This window comes from Myxine glutinosa, chromosome 2, assembly GCF_964187855.1.
Source record: "Myxine glutinosa chromosome 2, kmMyxGlut1.1, whole genome shotgun sequence".
NCBI lineage: Eukaryota > Metazoa > Chordata > Myxini > Myxiniformes > Myxinidae > Myxine > Myxine glutinosa.
Genome location: NC_136262.1, coordinates 123,183,227 through 123,205,436, shown reverse-complemented (window position 1 = coordinate 123,205,436; position 22,210 = coordinate 123,183,227). Strand labels below are relative to the sequence as shown.

At 44.9% G+C, this 22,210-nt stretch overlaps 1 protein-coding gene across 1 annotated transcript in view; it reads right to left on the bottom strand.

Moving 5' to 3' along the window:
- LOC137421314 (nipped-B-like protein A) overlaps positions 1 to 22,210 on the bottom strand; it is a 622,227-nt gene that overhangs the window by 145,657 nt on the left and 454,360 nt on the right. The window contains exon 38 of the mRNA XM_078772631.1: positions 12,985 to 13,109. Coding sequence (XP_078628757.1) covers positions 12,985 to 13,109 — 125 coding nt within the window. The remainder of the gene's footprint in view (positions 1 to 12,984; positions 13,110 to 22,210) is intronic.

The window sequence follows — 22,210 nt, the reverse complement described above, 5'->3', positions numbered from 1 at the left end:
ATTACCATATTTTATTCCCCATGGAGAGTTCTTTACAATGAGCCATGTCTCCATTTTTTCTGTTCAGTACTTTCGGAGATATAGAGGTGCAAAGTTTTTCGGTTTTTCCAAGATGGCGGCCGAACCACGTCACCGATGACGTCATCAATTGGGCACAGTCTATTCCAGGGCAAGACCAATATGTGTGCAAAGTTTGGCGATTCTCCGTGCAACGGTGTAGACGCAGTGCTGCAAACAGACAGACAAACAGACAAACAGACAGACAGACAAACAGATGAAAAATCGGTCAGAGACCGAGGACTTGCCGGAATGTACTTTTTTATCAGCCATTTAGGACAAATATGGCGGCCGAACCACATGGCCGATGACGTCATCATTAACATATTTTATTCCCCATGGAGAGTTCTTTACAATGAGCCATGTCTCAATTTTTTCTATTCAGCACTTTTGGAGATATGGAGGTGCTACGTTTTTCGGTTTTTCCAAGATGGCGGCCGACCACGTGACTGATGACGTCATCATTCACATATTTTATTCCCCATGGAGAGTACTTTACAATGAGCCATGTCTCAATTTTTTCTATTCAGTACTTTCAGAGATATGGAGGTGCAAAGTTTGGCCGTTTTTCCAAGATGGCGGCCGACCACGTGACTGATGACGTCATCATTAACACATTTTATTCCCCATGGAGAGTTCTTCACAATGAGCCATGTCTCAATTTTTTCTGTTCAGTACTTTTGGAGATATAGCGGTGCAAATTATTTCGGTTTTTCCAAGATGGCCGCCGAAACACGTGACCGATGACGTCATAAATTTGGCACAGTCTATTCCAGGGCAAGACAAATATGTGTGCAAAGTTTGGCGATTCTCCGTGCAACGGTGTAGACGCAGTGCTGCAAACAGACAGACAGACAGACAGACAAACAGACAGACAGACAGACAGATGAAAAATCGGTCAGAGACCGAGGACTTGCCGGAATGTACTTTTTTATCGGCCATTTAGGACAAATATGGCGGCCGAACCACGTGACCGATGACGTCATCATTAACATATTTTATTCCCCATGGAGAGTTCTTTACAATGAGCCATACCTCAATTTTTTCTATTCAGGACTTTTGGAGATGTGGAGGTGCAGAGTTTTTCGGTTTTTCCAAGATGGCGGCCGAACCACGTGACCGATGACATCATCATTAACATATTTTATTCCCCATGGAGAGTTCTTTACAATGAGCCATGTCTCAATTTTTTCTATTCAGCACTTTTGGAGATATGGAGGTGCTAAGTTTTCGGTTTTTCCAAGATGGCGGCCGACCATGTGACTGATGACGTCATCATTAACATATTTTATTCCCCATGGAGAGTTCTTTACAATGAGCCATGTCTCAATTTTTTCTGTTCAGCACTTTTGGAGATATAGTGGTGCAACTTTTTGCCGTTTTTCCAAGATGGCGGCCGACCACGTGACATATGACGTCATCATTAACATATTTTATTCCCCATGGAGAGTTCTTTACAATGAGCCATGTCTCAATTTTTTCTGTTCAGCACTTTTGGAGATATAGTGGCGCAACGTTTTGCCGTTTTTCCAAGATGGCGCCAGAACCACGTGACATATGACGTCATCATTTACATATTTTATTCCCCATGGAGAGTTCTTTACAATGAGCCATGTCTCAATTTTTTCTGTTCGGTACTTTCGGAGATATAGAGGTGCAAAATTTTTCGGTTTTTCCAAGATGGCGGCCGAACCACGTCACCGATGACGTCATCAATTGGGCACAGTCTATTCCAGGGCAAGACCAATATGTGTGCAAAGTTTGGCGATTCTCCGTGCAACGGTGTAGACGCAGTGCTGCAAACAGACAGACAGACAAACAGATGAAAAATCGGTCAGAGACCGAGGACTTGCCGGAATTTACTTTTTTATCGGCCATTTCGGACAAATATGGCGGTCGAACCACGTGACCGATGACGTCATCATTAACATATTTTATTCCCCATGGAGAGTTCTTTACAATGAGCCATGTCTCAATTTTTTCTATTCAGCACTTTCGGAGATGTGGAGGTGCAACGCTTTTCAGTTTTTCCAAGATGGCGGCTGAACCACGTGACCGATGACGTCATCATGAACATATTTTATTCCACATGGAGAGTTCTTTACAATGAGCCATGTCTCAATTTTTTCTGTTCAGCACTTTTGGAAATATAGTGGTGCAAAGTTTTGCCGTTTTTCCAAGATGGCGGCCGACCACGTGACATATGACGTCATCATTAACATATTTTATTCCCCATGGAGAGTTCTTTACAATGAGCCATGTCTCAATTTTTTCTGTTCAGCACTTTTGGAAATATAGTGGTGCAAAGTTTTGCCGTTTTTCCAAGATGGCGGCCGACCACGTGACATATGACGTCATCATTAACATATTTTATTCCCCATGGAGAGTTCTTTACAATGAGCCATGTCTCAATTTTTTCTGTTCAGCACTTTTGGAGATATAGTGGCGCAACGTTTTGCCGTTTTTCCAAGATGGCGACCGAACCACGTGACTGATGACGTCATCATTTACATATTTTATTCCCCATGGAGAGTTCTTTACAATGAGCCATGTCTCAATTTTTTCTGTTCAGTACTTTCGGAGATATAGAGGTGCAAAGTTTTTCGGTTTTTCCAAGATGGCGGCCGAACCACGTCACCGATGACGTCATCAATTGGGCACAGTCTATTCCAGGGCAAGACCAATATGTGTGCAAAGTTTGGCGATTCTACGTGCAACGGTGTAGACGCAGTGCTGCAAACAGACAGACAGACAGACAAACAGACAGACAGACAAACAAACGAACAGATCAACATACTTGCCAGAAAATTTTTCCGGCAAGTAACAAACAAACGAACAGATCAACATACTTGCCGGAAAAATTTTTCCGGCAAGTAACAAACAGACAAACAAACGAACAGATCAACATACTTGCCGGAAAAATTTTTCCGGCAAGTAACAAACAAACGAACAGATCAACATACTTGCCGGAAAAATTTTTCCGGCAAGTAACGAACAGATCAACATACTTGCCGGAAAATTTTTCCGGCAAGTAACGAACAGATCAACATACTTGCCGGAAATTTTTCCGGCAAGTAATGAAAAATCGGTCAGAGACCGAGGACTTGCCGGAATGTACTTTTTTATCGGCCATTTAGGACAAATATGGCGGCCGAACCTCGTGACCGGTGACATCATCATTAACATATTTTATTCCCCATGGAGAGTTCTTTACAATTGGCCATGTCTCAATTTTCTCTCTTCAGCACTTTTGGAGATATGGAGGTGCTAAGTTTTTCGGTTTTTCCAAGATGGCGGCCGAACAACGTGACCGATGACGTCATCATTAACATAGTTTATTCCCCGTGGAGAGTTCTTTACAATAATAATAATAATAATAATTCATTTATTTTGTATAGCGCTTTTCCAGAAGCCCAAAGGTGCTTTGACAGAGTGGAAAACATAATGCATAACAATACATGAAAACAACAATTGCAAAAAGACAAGAATCAATTGGGAAATATTTAAAGCAAAAGGAGGGAGAAGGAGAAGAGATAGTCAGGGGTTAAATGCTGTGGGTTGAATGTTGAATGCAGTGTTGAACAGGTGGGTCTTTAGTGATGTTTTGAATGTGGTGAGTGAGGAGGAGTCTCTGATGGTGTGAGGTAGTGAGTTCCAGAGGGTGGGAGCAGCGATGGAGAAGGCCCTGTCCCCCCAGGATCTGAATTTGGTCCGGATGGAGGGGGTCAGGAGGTTGGTACCAGCAGAGCGGAGGTTGCGGGTGGGAGTGTGTCTGGAGAGGAGGTCAGCCAGGTAGGATGGGGCCAGGTTATGGAGGGCTTTGTATGTCAAGAGGATTTTGTACTGGATTCTCTGGGGGATGGGGAGCCAGTGAAGCTTGTAAAGGACAGGGGTGATGTGGTCACGGGTCCGGGAATGGGTGAGTAGACGGGCAGCGGAGTTCTGAATGTATTGGAGTTTATTGGTGATTTTTGAGGGTGAACCATAGAGGAGGCTATTGCAGTAGTCCAGACGGGAGGTGATGAAGGCGTGGATGAGGGTTTCTGCAGCCGTGGAGGAGAGGGATGGACGGAGACGGGCGATGTTTTTCAGGTGAAAGAAGGCTGACTTTGTGATCTGTTTAGTGTATTTGTCGAAGGAAAGGGTTTGGTCAAAGATGACGCCAAGATTCCGGATGTGAGGGGAGGTGGATACTGGGATACCGTCGATGTTGAGGGCAAAGGTATGGGTGGATTTTGTGAGCGTTTTTGGGCCAATGATGATTATTTCAGATTTATCACAGTTAAGCTTGAGGAAGTTGATTTGAAGCCAGGATTTTATTTCAGTGATGCAGTTTGTCAGGATAGAGTGGGTGTCGGTGGAGACGGACTTGGTGGAGATGAAAAGCTGGATGTCATCGGCGAAGCAGTGGAATTGGAGACCATGACGGCGGATTAAGTGACCGAGGGGGGACAGGTAGAGGATGAAGAGGAGGGGGCCAAGAACTGAACCTTGGGGGACACCTTGGGGGAGGGGAGCAGTGGGGGATTTGCAGTTATTGATGGAGATGAACTGGCGTCTGTCAGAGAGGTAGGATTTAATCCAAGAGAGGGCAGTGCCGGTAACGTTAAAGGTGGATTCAAGTCGGGTGAGGAGGATGGTGTGATCGATGGTGTCAAAAGCAGCGCTGAGGTCGAGGAGGACGAGAATGTTGAGGTTGCCAGCGTCAGAGGAGAGGAGAAGGTCGTTGGTGATTTTGAGGAGAGCAGTTTCAGTACTGTGGTTGGAGCGGAATCCGGATTGGAATGTTTCATACAGGTTATTGGCAGAGAGATGATGTTTGAGTTCAGTGGCTACAGCGCGTTCCAAAACTTTTGACAGAAAGGGTAGGTTGGAGATGGGTCTGAACTTGTTTAGGGTGTCAGGGTTTAGACCAGGTTTTTTTAGAATGGGGGTAACAGCAGCAATTTTGAGGGAAGGTGGGACGATGCCTGTAGACAGGGAGGAGTTTATTGTTGCAATGATAAGTGGAGAGAGAGCAGGGAGGGAGGCCTTGACAAAGCTGGAGGGGATGGGGTCAAGAGTGCAGGTGGCAGTTTTCATTCCTATGAGGAGTTCAGAGAGGTCAGTAGGGGAGATTGGGGAGAACCGAGACAGGGGATGGCAGGACAAGGGGGGGCAGGTGGTTGGAGGAGGAGCGGGTGCGGCGGTGGTCAAGCTGTTGTAGATGTTGTCAATTTTGTGTTGGAAGAAAGAGAGGAAGGAGATGCAGTTGTCTACTGTGAATGACTGGGTGGTGGTGTTCAGGGGGCGGAGGAGTTTGTTTATTGTCGAGAAGAGTGCTTTTGGGTTTCCGGAGCTAGAGTGGATAATTTGAGAGTAGTAGGCGGAGCGGGCGTGGGAGAGGGCATCTTTGTAGTGTTGTAGGTGGTCCTTGTAGGCTTGGGAGTGAACTGTGAGACCTGTTTTATTGCGGAGTCTTTCAAGTTGGCGAGCACGAGTTTTCATCAGGCGGAGTTCAGGGGTAAACCAGGGAGCAGAATGGGTGAAAGAAACTGTTTTGGTTTTTACAGGCGCAAGCTGGTCAAGGCAGGAGGCGAGAGTGTGGTTGTAGTAGTCAGTGAGGTCGGAAGGGGTGTGGAGGTCAATGAAGGGAGAAGTGGACATTTTTTCAGAGAGGGTGGATGAGAATGAGGTAGGTGAAAGAGCGTTTAGCTTACGGAAGTTGATAGTGCGATAATGCCTTGGTGTTGGGGCGGGGATGTTGATGGTCAGAGTGATGGCTAAGTGGTCAGAGAGGGTGAGGTCGGAGCCAGAGAGATGGTGCAAATTTAATCCAGTGGAGCAGACAAGGTCCAAAATGTGACCACGGATATGGGTAGGAAAGTCGACATGTTGAGTGAGGTTAAAGCAGGTGAGTAAATCAGTGAAGTCAGTGGTTATTGTGGAGTCATTGGAGTCCATGTGGATATTGAAATCACCAAGGAGGAGGATTGAGGGGGAGAGGGAACATAGCTGGGTCAGAAAGTAGGAGAAGTCAGACAGGAATGATGGGTGTGGTTTGGGAGGGCGGTTGACGACAGCCATGACTGACTGCGTGCGACCAGAGAGTTTAAAAGCCAGGTGTTCAAATGATGGAGCAGATGAGATGGAGATGAGGTTGGTCTTGATGTCTTGACGGTGGATAACGGCAATTCCACCACCTCGGTCCTCCGAGCGTGGTTTATTGACATAGGAATATCCATTGGGTGTGGTGAGGTTGAGTGGGTCGTAGTCCAGAGGTTGTTGCCAGGTTTCGGTGAGACAGAGAAAGTCCAGTTTGTTATCCAGGATGTATTCGTTCAGGATGAGGCATTTGTTGTTGAGGGACCGGGTGTTGAACAGGGTGAGCTTGATGTTGTTTTGAACAGCAGGGATGAATTCAGGTGATTTAGCCAGGGTTCGTAGGCAGGAGGTGCGATCGTGTGCGTTGCTGTGACCAGGTGCGCTGGGACGAAGAGTGAGAGTGCGCTGAGTCGACCAGAGGACGGGGATGGAGTGACCTGATTGCAAATAAACAAACTTACGACCGGAGCCACGGTGAATGTACCTGGGTCGTCGGAGGAGTCCATTTGATTTGATGGCAGAGATGCATGATGGGGTGGAGCGGGTATTGAGCAGAAGGAGCCTTGCGGCGGAGTACCGCAGAGCCATGCCAGGCAGGAGGAGAGAGACGAGACGAGGCCAAGGTTGAGGAGGTGAAACAATGGTCCCAACCCACGAGAGCGGGCCTGAGGAAACGAAGGAGCCAGGTAGGTGAAGCCAGGAGCAGAGCCTGGACCAAGCAGAGGGCAGGCAGGAGCAAAGAGACGATCACGAGGCCAAGGTTGATCACGGCAAAGCGGCAAATGCAGCGGAAATCGACCGCCGCCGCTACAAATCTAGATCACGGCGGGAAACCGCCACCAAACCGCTGCGATGGTCACAACCCACGAGAGCGCGCCCGAGGAAACAGCGAGCAGGCGAAGGAGCCGGGCAGGCGAAGCAGGGAGCAGAGCTGGGGCTATGCAGAGGGCAGACTCAATGGCCAAAAAATCCGCACGACCACCAAAAAAGATGTCTCAATTGCTCAACAATGAGCCATGTCTCAATTTTTTCTGTTCAGCACTTTCGGAGATATAGAGGTGCAAAGTTTTTCGGTTTTTCCAAGATGGCGGCCGAACAACGTGACCGATGACGTCATCAATTGGGCACAGTCTATTCCAGGTCAAGACAAATACGTGTGCAAAGTTTGGCGATTCTACATGCAACGGTGTAGACGTAGTGCTGCAAACAGACAAACGAACAGATCAACATACTTGCCGGAATCTTTTCCGGCAAGTAATGAAAAATCGGTCAGAGACCGAGGACTTGCCGGAATGTACTTTTTTATTGGCCATTGAGGACAAATATGGCGGCCGAACCACGTGACCGATGACGTCATCATTAACATATTTTATTCCCCATGGAGAGTTCTTTACAATGAGGCATGTCTCAATTTTTTCTATTCAGCACTTTTGGACACATAGAGGTGCTAAGTTTTTCGGTTTTTCCAAGATGGCGGCCGAACCACGTGACATATGACGTCATCATTAACAAATTTTATTCCCCATGGAGAGTTCTTTACAATGAGCCATGTCTCAATTTTTTCTGTTCAGCACTTTTGGAGATATAGTGGTGCAAAGTTTTGCCGTTTTTCCAAGATGGCGGCCGACCACGTGACATATGACATCATCATTAACATATTTTATTCCCCATGGAGAGTTCTTTACAATGAGCCATGTCTCAATTTTTTCTGTTCAGTACTTTCGGAGATATAGAGGTGCAAAGTTTTGCCGTTTTTCCAAGATGGCGGCCGACCACGTGACTGATGACGTCATCATTAACATATTTTATTCCCCATGGAGAGTTCTTTACAATGAGCCATGTCTCAATTTTTTCTGTTCAGCACTTTTGGAGATATAGTGGTGCAAAAGTTTTGCCGTTTTTCCAAGATGGCGGCCGACCACGTGACATATGACGTCATCATTAACATATTTTATTCCCCATGGAGAGTTCTTTACAATGAGCCATGTCTCAATTTTTTCTATTCAGCACTTTCAGAGATATGGAGGTGCAAAGTTTTTCGTTTTTTCCAAGATGGCGGCCGAACCACGTGACTGATGACATCATCATTAACATATTTTATTCCCCATGGAGAGTTCTTTCCAATGAGCCATGTCTCAATTTGTTATATTCAGCACTTCCGGAGATATGGAGGTGCAAAGTTTTTCGGTTTTTCCAAGATGGCGGCCGAAACACGTGACTGATGACGTCATAAATTGGGCACAGTCTATTCCAGGGCAAGACGAATATGTGTGCAAAGTTTGGCGATTCTCCGTGCAACGGTGTAGACGCAGTGCTGCAAACAGACAGACAAACAGACAGACAGACAGACAAACAGACAAACAAACGAACAGATCAACATACTTGCCGGAAAATTATTTCCGGCAAGTAACAAACGAACAGATCAACATACTTGCCGGAAAATTATTTCCGGCAAGTAACAAACGAACAGATCAACATACTTGCCGGAAAAATTTTTCCGGCAAGTAACAAACAAACGAACAGATCAACATACTTGCCGGAATCTTTTCCGGCAAGTAACAAACCAACCAACCAACATACTTGCCGGAATCTTTTCCGGCAAGTAACAAACAAACGGATCCAAATGCAATACCCTCTCCTCTGGCGAGGGTAACTAGAACGACACTCTTGGACGTCACAATGTCGATCGATATGTCTCCAACCACATTATTACATCATTGTAAATACTTGTACCAAGTTTGATTTAAATCCATTCAGTTGTTCTCAAGTATCACATTTTTACCTGACATGACCTCTGACCTTTGACACCAAAATCTAATCAGTTCATCTTTGCATCATAATATGTACGTACGCCAAGTTTGGACAAACTCCCATCATAAGTTAGTGCAGTAACATAATTTTTACCTCAAGGGACCTCTGACCTTTGACCTCTTCACCCCATAATCTAATCTGTTTATCTTTCCATGATGATACTTGTACCACGTTTGATATAGATTCCTTCAGCCATTATTTGAGTTATCATGGTAATGAAAAGTTATCATGGTAATACCCGGTGTGTACCCCGGTTTAGCATAGGTACACCGTATCCCTGCATGTCGTAAGAGGCGACTAAAGGGGTTGGCGTCAGGAAGGGAATCCAGCCATAAAAACATTGCCTCAAAAAGCGAACCATGACAATTACAACTACATATGGGCAGGGTACAGCCCGAAGTACCCCGTGGGGGACCCCACTCCCTCTCGTCAAAACTCAAGGTGGGGAACCCGATCGAAGCAAGGGTGGAAATCACTCCATTTATGACGACGGAACGTCTGATGCCCGACGTGGATATCGGTTTCTGAGGTTTGGGACATGGAATGTCGGGACAATGACAGGGAGATCAGGAGAAGTGGTGGAAGTATTGGTCAGAAGAAGAGTGGACATATGTTGTGTGCAGGAGACGAGATGGAAGGGAAGTGGTGTGAGAATGGTGAAGGGTAGGCAGGGACAGAAATACAAGTTTGTGTGGAAAGGTGCCCAGAAGGCGTGAATGGTGTTGGTGTCCTGTTTTCTGAGGAGTTTGGAGACAGTGTGGTGAGTGTGACTAGAGTTAGTGAAAGGTTGATGGTGGTGAAAATGATGATTGGAAAGCTCTTGGTGAATGTAATCTCGGAATATGCTCCGCAGGTTGGTCGGAGCGATGAAGAGAAGGACAAGTTCTGGCGTGCAATAGAGAAGCTGATGGAAAACGTGAAAGATGAGGAAGTTGTTATGGTCGGAGGAGACCTAAATGGACATGTGGGAAGGAGTATGGACGGTTTTGAGGGAGTTCATGTGGGCTACGGATATGGTGTGAGAAATGGAGAAGGTGAAAGGATTTTGGAGTTTGCTGATGGAGCTGATTTGTTGATTTGTAATACTCAGATCCAGAAAGAGGATAATAAGCTTGTTACATACATGTCAGGTGGGTCGACGACAACCGTTGACTACCTGCTGGTGCGTAGGCGAGATAGGGGGCACCTCAGGGACACAAAGGTGATCCCGGGGGAGGAGGCTGTTTTACAGCACCACTTGGTTGTCTGCGACATAAGGGTGAAAGGTGCGAGGAGAGCTCGGCAGGTGAAGTACCAACCGAGAATGAAGTTGTGGAGGTTGAAAGAAGTGACAGTGAGGGAGGCATTAAAAGAGAGGCTGAGTATGGTAGCGGATGATGTGGTTGAGCTTGAAAGTGGTTGGATGTCAATGAAAGATAGTCTGTTGGGAGACGGTGAGGTATGTGGATGGACAAAAGGACCACCGAGGCACTCGGAAACATGGTGGTGGGATGATGAAGTTGGATAGAAGATTGACGAGAAGAGGAAGAAGTTCAAGGAGTGGCAGAAAGCGAAGAGTATGGGGGCAGAAAAGGCAGAGCATGAAAGTTATAAGGCAGCCAAGAAAATTGCAAGAAGGCAAAGAAAGAGGTAGCAAAGGCGCAGGAGGCATGTGAGGAAAATGTTCGGAGAACGCTTGGATTTGGAAGAGGGTCAGAGAGCGGTATTCAGGATTGCAAAGCAGAAAGCGAAAAAGAGGTGTGATGTGATGGGGGTGAGTTGCTTGAAGGATGAAGTGTGACAAATCGTTGTGGACCCAGATGGAATTAAAGGAAGATGGAAGAGATGTATGGAAATACTGTTGAATGCAGAGAATGAATGGGATGGCAACATAGAGAGTAACCCAGTTTTAGGACCGGCAGAGAAGATAACCGAGAAGGAAGTTGAGGAAGCGATAAAAGCAAAGAAGAGTAGAAAAGCAGAAGGGCCGACGGGAGTTGTGGGAGATATGTTGAGGCAGCGGGAAATTGGGGTGTGAAGAGAATGACAGAGATCTGCAATCTGGTGGTGAAAGAAGGCTGCATTCCAGTGGCTTGGGAACTGAGTACCCTCGTCCCTCTATACAAGGGGAAAGGTGACCCTCTGGACTGTGGCTCGTACCGAGCGATAAAGTTATTGGAGCATGGAATGCAGGTATTGGAAAGGGTGTTGGAGAGGAGGATAAAGAAGAAAGTGAAGATTGACGAAATGCAGTTTGGATTTATGCCAGGAAGAGGATCGACAGACGCGCTTTTTATTGTGAGGCAGTTGCAGGAGAAGTACATGAAGAAGAGGAAGAAGTTGTTTCTTGGGTTTGTTGATCTGAAGAAAGCATTCGGTAGGGTTCCACGTGAAGTAGTGACGTGGGCATTGAGGAAGTTAGGAGTGGAGGAATGGTTGATCAGAGTAGTGATGCCAATGTACAAAAGAGCGCGTCAGCTGTAAGGACGAAGGACGGGAGCAGTGGTGAGTTTGAGGTGAAGGTGGGAGTGCATCAGGGGTCGGTACTAAGTCCACCACTATTTGTAGCTGTGATGAAGGTGCTGGCTCGGAACGTAAAGGAGGGTTTACCATGGGAGTTGTTGTATGCAGATGATCTGGTGTTGATTGCAGAAAGTATGGATGGACTGAAGGAGAAGATGAACAAGTGGAAGGAATTTATGGAGACAAAAGGTCTGAAGGTGAATATCGGAAAGACGAAGGTGATGGCAAGTGGTAAAGCATGTTGTGAGGTGGAAAGAACTGGGCAGTGGCCATGTGCTGTGTGCAGGAAGGGTGTTGGAGTGAACTCCATTCAATGTACAATGTGCGCTGAGTGGGTTCAACAAAAATGTAGTGGTTTGAGAGGGTCATTAACCAGTGTGGCAGCTACATTCAAGTGTAAGGTGTGCACAGAGGGAGCTGCAGATGGAGGAAATGTTGAGTTGGATCTTGGAGATGGCGTGAAGCTGGAAGGTGTGAAAACATTTTGTTACCTAAGAGACATGCTGAATGGAGAAGGTGGATCAGACTCGGCAACGGTTGCTAGACTGAGATGTGCATGGAAGAAGTTTCGGGAACTGAGTGGCGTGCTGACGAGGATGGGAGTGTCATTGAAGCTGAAGGGAAAGGTGTATGCTGCATGTGTGAGAAGTGTTATGATTTATGGGGGTGAGACATGGGTAATGAATGTAGAGCAGCAACGAAGGCTGGAAAGGGTGGAAATGCGAATGGTTCGGTGGATGTGTGGAGTATCATTGAGAGAGAGGAAGACAAATGATGAATTGCGAAAAATGATGGGAATAGAGCCTGTGATGGATGCTGTGAAGAGAAACAGTTTGAGATGGTTTGGTCACGTGTTGAGGAAGGATGAAAGTGACTGGTTGAGAAGAGTGATGGAAATGAATGTGGAAGGAAGTAGAGGACGGGGAAGACCGAGAAAGACTTGGCTAAAGATGGTCGAAGAAGAAATGCGGGCGAGGGGGATAAACAAGGGGAGATGCAGAAAATAGGGCAAAATGGAGAAGATTGTCATGGAGACCGCAAGGCTAACCCCTGCTCTTGCAGGGAAAATGGCCTTAAAATGCCTGTTGTTGTATGGTAATGAAAACCCATTACAGACTTTGACAATATGACCTCTTGATGCCGAAATCTAATCAGTTCATTTTTGCATCATAATATATACTTTTACCAAGTTTAGTCACAATCCCTTCACTGGTTCACAAGTTAGCTCGGCAACATAATTTTTACTAAACGTGATATTTGACCTCTTGACCCCAAAATCTAATCAGTTCATCTTTACATCATTCTACATACTTGCACCAAGTTTGACATAGATTCCTTCAGCCATTCTTAAGTTATCGTGGTGACGAAAACCTATCACGGACAGACGGACAGATGGACGGATGGACAACCTGAAAACATAATGCCTCCGGCGACTTTGTCACCTGAGGCACAGAAAGGGGTTACTGCATTCAAAAATACTCAACAAGTCTTAACACCATTTGAATGTTATCAAAGGATTCAGCATCTCACCACAGAGTGTGAAGAAAAAAAGCTCTCAAGTACATTTTTGAGGTACAGTTGCATAATGGAGGAACTCATTCCAGAAGTGACATCGCCCATTTCTTTCAGGTCCTCTTGTTTGGACACCTTCTCCCCTGATTGGTGGAACGAGCACAAATACCGTCAAATCGACAGCACAAGAAAAATACATTTGCCAAATGTACTTGTATTCATTACCCATCAATAGTTACAGACGTATAAAAATGCTTTTCATATCCTGTTAATATATGTGAAGGATCCAAATACGTAATAAAACGAGATGGTAAATGCAGTAAATACAATAAATGAAAAAAATAGTGCTTGCAGATAAGTGTTTGTGTCACGAAGGCCTTCGTGCTTGCAGATCAGTGTTTGTATCACAAAAAGCTTTGTGCTTGCAGATCCGTGTTTGTATCACGAAGGGCTTCGTTCTTGCAGATAAGTGTTTGTATCACGAAGGGCTTCGTTCTTGCAGATAAGTGTTTGTGTCACGAAGGCCTTCGTGCTTGCAGATCAGTGTTTGTATCACGAAAAGCTTTGTGCTTGCAAATCAGTGTTTGTGTCATGAAGGGCTTTGTGCTTGCAGATCAGTGTTTGTATCACGAAAAGCTTTGTGCTTGCAGATCAGTGTTTGTGTCATGAAGGGCTTTGTGCTTGCAGATCAGTGTTTGTGTCATGAAGGGCTTTGTGCTAGCAGATCAGTGTTTGTGTAATGAGGGTCTTCGTGCTTGTAGATCAGTGTTTGTATCACCAAAAGCTTTGTGCTTGCAGATCAGTGTTTGTGTCATGAAGGGCTTCGTGCTTGCAGATCAGTGTTTGTATCACGAAAAGCTTTGTGTTTGCAGATTAGTGTTTGTTTCATGAAAAGCTTTGTGCTTGCAGATAAGTGTTTGTGTCATGAAGGGCTGTGTGCTTGCAGATTAGTGTTTGTGTCACGAAGGGCTTTGTGCTTGCAGATAATTGTTTGTGTCACAATGGGCTTTGTGCTTGCAGATCAGTGTTTGTATCACAATGGGCTTTGTGCTTGCAGATTAGTGTTTGTATCACAATGGGCTTTGTGCTTGCAGATCAGTGTTTGTATCACAATGGGCTTTGTGCTTGCAGATTAGTGTTTGTGTCACAAAAGGCGTTGTGCTTGCAGATCAGTGTTTGTGCCAGAAAGGGCCAACACCTTTGCAGATGTGTTTTTTGTGTCGGCAAAATCTAAGCTGACTAAAGAGCAAGGTGACAGGGTAGAAGGCAATGCAATCACAGTGGGCTAGTAGGACAACATGCAGACGTAACAAGGGAATTAACAAACAGGAGAGAGAAGATGGAAGGAAACAGGAACCTAAAAGTAAATGAGGAGTGTTAAGGAAGATGCCTGATAAGATATCTCACAGGAAGCACACTCATCTTCAAACGGTCTAGTTTAGGTTCAATTATTGACCCAATCTCAAACCGTCGTCATGCTGCTTCATCGTAGGGATTCTGCCACCTGTCGGTATTAGTCAGTGAACGATAAAGTTCCCAGCACATCTGTCGATAAGGAATATTGTACACCGCTCCTTTCCTATGCCATCTCCAGGCGCTGCATAACGTCATTGCCGGGCTCGGGGGCTCGGCAATGACGCACGCTGAAAGGGAGTACTCAGTTTTCACTCTGGTTGTTTTCTTGTTTGTTTGTTTGTCCGGGTAATATCTCAGCCATCCTTTGAGCTCGGAAGCTGAAATTTCGGCACAATAGTGAGCAAGTCCTTTGTCAAAAACGGTATTTTTTGTTTTTTGATTAATCAATTAATTGATTGGTTAATGAATTATTATCAATTAATCAAGTCTTAAACTCAATCAAGACTCAATCAAGATTAATTTTTTTTTTTTTTTTTTTTTTTTTTTTTTTTTGTATACAATATCGAGGCTCGTGAAAGAGCGAACATTAATCACACAGAAAGACAAACCGACACATAAAACATATAACATAGGGAGCGGTAGACAAGATGGGGAGAGAGGGGGAAGGACACAAACACAACATTTGAGAGCAGGGACCGAGAGACATGGAGACATTTTTTGATGGAGGTTTGATCAGTTTGAGTCACTTTATTGACTAATAAAGTCAATTAAACTTAAAACGATCATTTATTCATTCATTCAATCAAGTACTTATTTATTTCCTTACTCTTCTGGGCATTATCTCAGGCACCTTTTGAGCGAGGAAGCTGATATTTGGACACGACAACTAAAGGCTATTTTTGATTTATTGATTAATCAATTAATCAATGAATTATTTAATTATTCGATTGATGACTTATTTGATTTTTTTTTTTTTTTTTAAGTTACAGATTCGGGTGAAACGGTGGTGATTCAGGTATTCTATTAGCCAATTGATTAATTATTTGATTTTTTAATGATTATTATTGATTTATTTTCATTATTAATCATTTATTTATTTTCTTTCTCATCTGGGCAATATCTCAGGCACCTTTTGAGCTCAGAAGCTGATATTCGGACATGACAGTGACCAAATGATGTGGCTATAAAGGATATTTTTGATTTATTGATTAATCAATTAATTATTTAATTTTTTCAATTAATGCCTTATTTAATTACTTTTCAAAAAGTTACAGCTTCGGATGAAGCACTGGTGGTTTAGGTATGCTATTAGCCAATTGATTAAGAAAATATTTTATGACCACTATTTCTTTATTTTCATTATGCAATTAATCAATCAATTATTGTACACCTCTCCATCCCAATACAGTCTCTATGAGCTGCACGGCGGTTTTACTGTGCCAAGCAATGCCGCGCTGGAGGATATTTATTTATTTGGCATGGGGGCGGTGTACTTTGAATGTATCTGTACTTGTTCGAGTTATTGTCTGCACCATAACCAAAGTGGTGAGAAGTGAGCACATAGAAAGAAAGGAACATCAGATTGAAGTCGAGTCGTCAGCCTACATTTTGAGAGTTTAATAAGGTGGGGGTTTCTGTAAGAATGCATGTGATTTGAAGAAACTGGGGAGGGACAGAGGTAAGGGAGAAAAGTCTGAGGAGAGGCGGTGGAAAATAGAGGTCACAAACTGACCTGTCTGTGATGAGAGACCAAGAGGCCCAGTGCTTTTGCTTATTTGTGGTAGATGCCAGTGTCTATGGCCCCAAAACCGTTTGTGCTAGCGGATCAGTATTTGTTGGAAAGTGCAAGCAACACGATGTATGCTGAAGAGTGCTTCTGCCAGATTACTTGTAATAGCTCATGGTTGAATGCATATTTGGCTCAATGCTGACAAGCTGTTAATATTGTTAAGCCAGCATGAATTACGTAGAATGCTAAGTTAGCTTAGTCCGTGAAAGTTAGAACAATTTTCTGAACCCAGGGGGACCCGTTCGAGTAAAGTTATCCTGTTCTAATGTATGCTATGAGAGATGGCATAGTTGGCATCGAGTTTGGACAGGAAAGTGTATTTAGTACATGTCCTCTCTGTAAAACCAGTCAAGGTGGCAGGAAGGTAAGGAGAGGGGTGGTTTTGGATGTGTCTGCGGCCCATGTGTGGCTTTTAAAAGCTCCACGTCCCACGATTGTTCGAGGGACGTCATCCGGCTTAGAGTCCCTGTATATACAGAGTTTCAGCATGACGTGCCCAGAAAATTCTGCTCACGTGGGCTGTGTACGCCATTTGTTTTACATTCACCGCAAATCTGTTGGTTCCATTATTTGAGAAAATAATGATTATGACATGATTGCATGGAGTTTTGGTGACAAAATATAACAAAAACATCCACATGGTAAAAAGACCTTTTTCTTGATGGCCAAATAAAATTTAAATGCAGTAGCTATATTTCATTGTTATTCTTTTTCTCATTATAATCATTTATTTAAATCTTCACTCATTACTCGTGTTCACTGCAGGTCTATCTTTTTCAATCTGTATTTGCATCACTTTTGATTTTCATAATCTTCACCTATTATCTACTTGTTGCCTTTCTCTGCCCATCTTCATCTCCTTTTCCTTTTCTCTCCCTACTTCTAAATCTACTTTGCAGACATTATGTTGCATGAACAGGATAACGAACTGAAAAATCATGTAATCGTCATCTTGAATTTCAGGAACGTTTGATAAAGTGTAAGAACCACAGTGCTAATCTTATGCACATTGGGCATACCAGACACACCGCTGTGCACGCCGCATAGCACGAGGCAAGGATAGATAGACATATTGTCATGCCGGTGCTTCACAGACAGGGTGATTCATCAGTGTATGTGCCATCCGTCGAATGGACGTTAAGCCGGGTGTCTCATCTGCCATCATTAGTTAGTAGATGTTCACGATCCAGCGTGTCCTTCACCAAGAGTAGGTGAGTTATCACCAGCATCCTGAACAAATTACAAATTCTTTCCCTGAGTAATTGCTGGGAAGGCAATGGCAAACCATGCAGTATCACCTTTGCCAAGCAACCAAAAATCTCCCCTTCAACCAGTTCGAGGTGCTTCATCCCTTCAAGACCACCCTTCAACCAGTTCGAGGTGCTTCATCCCAACCATCGAGGTGTTTCATCCCTTCAAGACCACCCTTCAACCAGTTTGAGGTGCTTCATCCCAACCATCGAGATGCTTCATCCCTTCAAGACCACTCTTCAACCAGTTTGAGGTGCTTCATCCCAACCATCGAGGTGCTTCATCCCTTCAAGACCACCCTTCAACCAGTTTGAGGTGCTTCATCCCTTCAAGACCACCCTTCAACCAGTTTGAGGTGCTTCATCCCAATCACCAAGGTGCTTCATTCATCCACCTTCATCCCAAAACCACCAATGCTTCATCCCAATCACTTAATCAATCTTCTCAAGCTCGAACACTTTTTCTCTTTTCTCATTTTTTCCTCTGCCGACGAAGTCGACGGAGGCATTATGTTTTCAGGTTGTCCATCCGGCTGTCCGTCCGTCCGTGATAGGTTTTCATTACCGCGATAACTTGAGAACGGCTGAAAGGATCTTAATCAAACTTGGTTACTTGGTGCAGGTATGTCCAATGAGGTAAAGATGAACTGATTATATTTTGGGGTCACGAGGTCAAGGCCAAAGGTCAGAGGTCATGTTAGGTAAAGATCCTGTTACTGCAATAACTTGTGAACCAGTGATGGGATTCTGACCAAATTCGATACAATTAAGTAGAATGATGTAACGATGAACTGAGTAGATTTTGGGGGTCAATAGGTCAAAGTCTGTAATAGTTCTATAACTTGAGAATGGCTACAAGCATCTAATTCAACCTTGGCACAGATATGTATAATGATGTAAAGTTTAACTGATTAGATTTTGGGGTCCCGAGGTCAAAGGCCAAATGTCATGTCAGGTAAAAATGTGATAACTTGAGAAGAGCTGAATGGATTTAAATCAAACTTGGTACAAGTATTATAATGATGTCATAATGTGGGCGGAGGCATATTGGTCGACGTGTTGACGTCGAGGAGTGTTGTTCTAGTTCCGGATTATCTACTCTCTTGATGGTATAAGCATCTGGCATGAATGATGTGTCTCCATTTCTGGCTTTCACTTTCCTTCTTCCACTTTCAAATGTCTGCATTCAGTCACTACATGTGTGTTTCTTCGAGTCACACGCTCTGCACACCTTGCAACACGCACTCATCAGTGTGAACCTTTACTCATGCATTACACTTAATTTTGCAACGATTTCTGATATGTTTTAAGGTTAAATCAATCCTGTCTGATTATATGCTTATTCAGATGCGTTGGAAGATCGAAAACAAATAATTTATGTAATATAATCTCCCTTTTGGACACAGAGAAAGAAAGTTTGATGAGAAAATGGAAAAATTACGCTTCACACACAATGGGAGCAAGTTCTGTATGCCACTCTCATTGGAAACAAGCGTTACGCCTAGGTTCCCCGTCGGGGAAGTGATGTGAGTTGACAAAGTGGAACACGCAGAAAACATGCTATGATATGATATTTCGCTCACAAGGGTCAGACATACATGGAGGCAGCCATCTTGGAGTTTGACGTGGCGACCCAATTTCCAATAGCGTTCTTCCTTATGCCTAGATACACCCACACACCAGAAGGGACTTCGCTTATTTTTCAAGATATTTCGCTCACAAGGTTCAGACATATATATGGTGGAGGCCATCTTGGCTTTTTACGTGGCGACCCAATTTTCAATAGCGTTCTTCCTTATGCCGAGATACACCCACACACCAAATTAGAAGTTGGTACTTTGCTTATTTTTCAATATATTCATCTCACAAGGTTCAGACATACATGGCGGTGGCCATCTTGGCTTTTGACGTGGCGACCCGATTTTAAACAGCGTTCTTCCTTGTGCCTCGATACACCCACACACCAGATTAGACGTTGGTACTTCGCTTATTTTTCAAGATATTCATCTCACAAGGTTCAGACATACATGGCGGCGGCCATCTTGGATTTGGACGTGGCGACCCAATTTTCAATAGCGTTCTTCCTTATGCCTAGATACACCCACACACCAGATTAGAAGTTGGTACTTCGCTTATTTTTCAAGATATGCAGGTTACAAGGTTCAGACATACATGGCATCAGACATACATGGCGGTGGCCATCTTGGATTTTAACGTGGGTTGCACCCACACACCAAATTCGAATGCGGTCCTTCGCTTACGCACGCACGCACGCACGCACACACGCACGCCTGGACGGACGGGCGGATGGACGGACACACGGACGGAGGGGAAAGCCATTGTCCCCCTTTCGCTCCGCTGAGCGACGGGGGACAACAAAATGGCTTCTAATTGCAATTTGTCGTGATTCTCTATATAAAGGGCTTCTAAATCGGCTCACGTGATGGCAACTGTGTGTTGCTTGATTGGCGGAGCTATGCTGTGTGTGAGAGATGCTCAGGCACTGTGGGCTTGGCCGGACACGGAGGCACTGGGCAGAAGGAGAAGTCAGTGGGCAGTCATAGTGAGTTGAAGGAAAAGACAGTAGGTACTAGGAGAAAAGGCAGAGTTACAGAAGGCAGCCAGGGAGTTGGAGAAGAAGAATGCAGCTCTTTGCAGTTGGAGCTGAGTGAGTCGAGGGCTCGCTCATTGCTCACTTTGGAGGTTTGGGTAGTTGTGGTGTCTCTTTGGTGCTGAGGTGCAAGGAGATCAACGTTGCTGGATCAACCAACCTGGAGGGTTGACCAATTCCTCCCAGATACTTGTGCTGCCCAGACTAGAGCCCATGAGCACCCACTCCTCCCCCTCCCCTTGTTGTGAGTGAGACATTTTGGCTCATGGCGCCTTAGGTACCTCCGCCACCGAAGGAGGATGGAGGTTATGTTTTCACCCCTGTCTGTCTGTCTGTGAACAAGATATATATTAAAAAAATGTGGACGGATTCAGACGAAATTTGGTGGAGAGGTAGTGTATGTGACAAGGACGAAATTATTAGATTTTGAAGATCCGGATCCGCCGAGTATAATTTTATAAAGCGATTCTTCACGATTGCTTGGATTTGGCAGAGGGTCAGAGAGCGGTATTCAGGATTGCAAAGCAGATAGCGAAAGAGAGGTGTGATGTGATGGGGGTGAGTTGCTTGAAGGATGAAGTGGGACAAATCGTTGTGGACCCAGATGGAATTAAAGGAAGATGGAAAAGATATATGGAAATGCTGTTGAATACAGAGAATGAATGGGATGGCAACATAGAGAGTAACCCAGTTTTAGGACCGGCAGAGAAGATAACTGAGAAGGAAGTTGAGGAAGCGATAAAAGCAATGTTGGCATTTTAAAAGGCCATTTTCCCTGCAAGAGCGGGGGTTAGCCTTGCGGTCCCCATGACAATGTTCTCCATTTTGCCCTATTTTCTGCATCTCTCCTTGTTAACCCCCTTGCCCGCATTTCTTCTTCGACCATCTTTAGCCAAGTCTTTCTCGGTCTTCCCGTCCTCTACTTTCTTCCACATTCATTTCCATCACTCTTCTCAACCAGTCACTTTCATCCTTCCTCAACACATGATCAAACCATCTCAAACTGTTTCTCTTCACAGCATCCATCACAGGCTCTATTCCCATAATCTTTCGCAATTCATCATTTGGCTTCCTCTCTCTCAACGATACTCCGCACATCCATCGAACCATTCGCATTTCCACCCTTTCCAGCCTTCGTTGCTGCTCTACGTTCATTACCCATGTCTCGCACCCATAAATCATAACACTTCTCACACATGCAGCATACACCTTTCCCTTCAGCTTCAACGACACTCCCCTCCTCGTCAGCACGCCACTCAGTTCCCGAAACTTCTTCCATGCACATCTCACTCTAGCAACCGTTGCCGAGTCTGATCCACCTTCTCCATTCAGAATGTCTCTTAGGTAACAAAATGTTTTCACACCTTCCAGCTTCACGCCATCTCCAAGATCCAACTCATCATTTCCTCCATCTGCAGCTCCCTCTGTGCACACCTTACACTTGAATGTAGCTGCCACACTGGTTAATGACCCTCTCAAACCACTACATTTTTGATGAACCCACTCAGCGCACATTGTACATTGAATTGAGTTCACACCGACACCCTTCCTGCACATAGCACATGGCCACTTCCCAGTTCTTTCCACCTCACCACATGCTTTACCACTTGCCATCACCTTTGTTTTTCCGATATTCACCTTCAGACCTTTCGTCTCCATACATTCCTTCCAATTGTTCATCTTCTCCTTCAGTCCATCCATACTTTCTGCAATCAACACCAGATCATCTGCATACAACAACTCCCACGGTAAACCCTCCTTTACGTTCCGAGCCAGCACCTCCATCACAGCTACAAATAGTAGTGGACTTAGTACCGACCCCTGATGCACTCCCACCTTCACATCAAACTCACCACTGTTCCCGTCCTTCGTCCTTACAGCTGTGCACGCTCTTTTGTACATTGCCATCAGTACTCTGATCAACCATTCCTCCACTCCTAACTTCCCCAATGCCCATGTCGCCACTTCACGTGGAACCCTATCGAATGCTTTCTCCAGATCAACAAACCCAAGGTTGGTGGATAGGCGTGCAGTAGTCGACTGTTGATTTGCTGGGTGGGGGAGAACCAGTTGCAGAGGTGAAACCCCCTAGCCCAGGCACAGGCTGCAGGCCATTGCCATGCCATGCAGGCACCAGGCACAGACCGATCACAGACAACGCAGTTGTTCGTGAGCTACTGAAGCGTTCCGAGGCAGCAACTGCTGAGGTGGGTCAGAGATGGGTCCTGAATACATTTG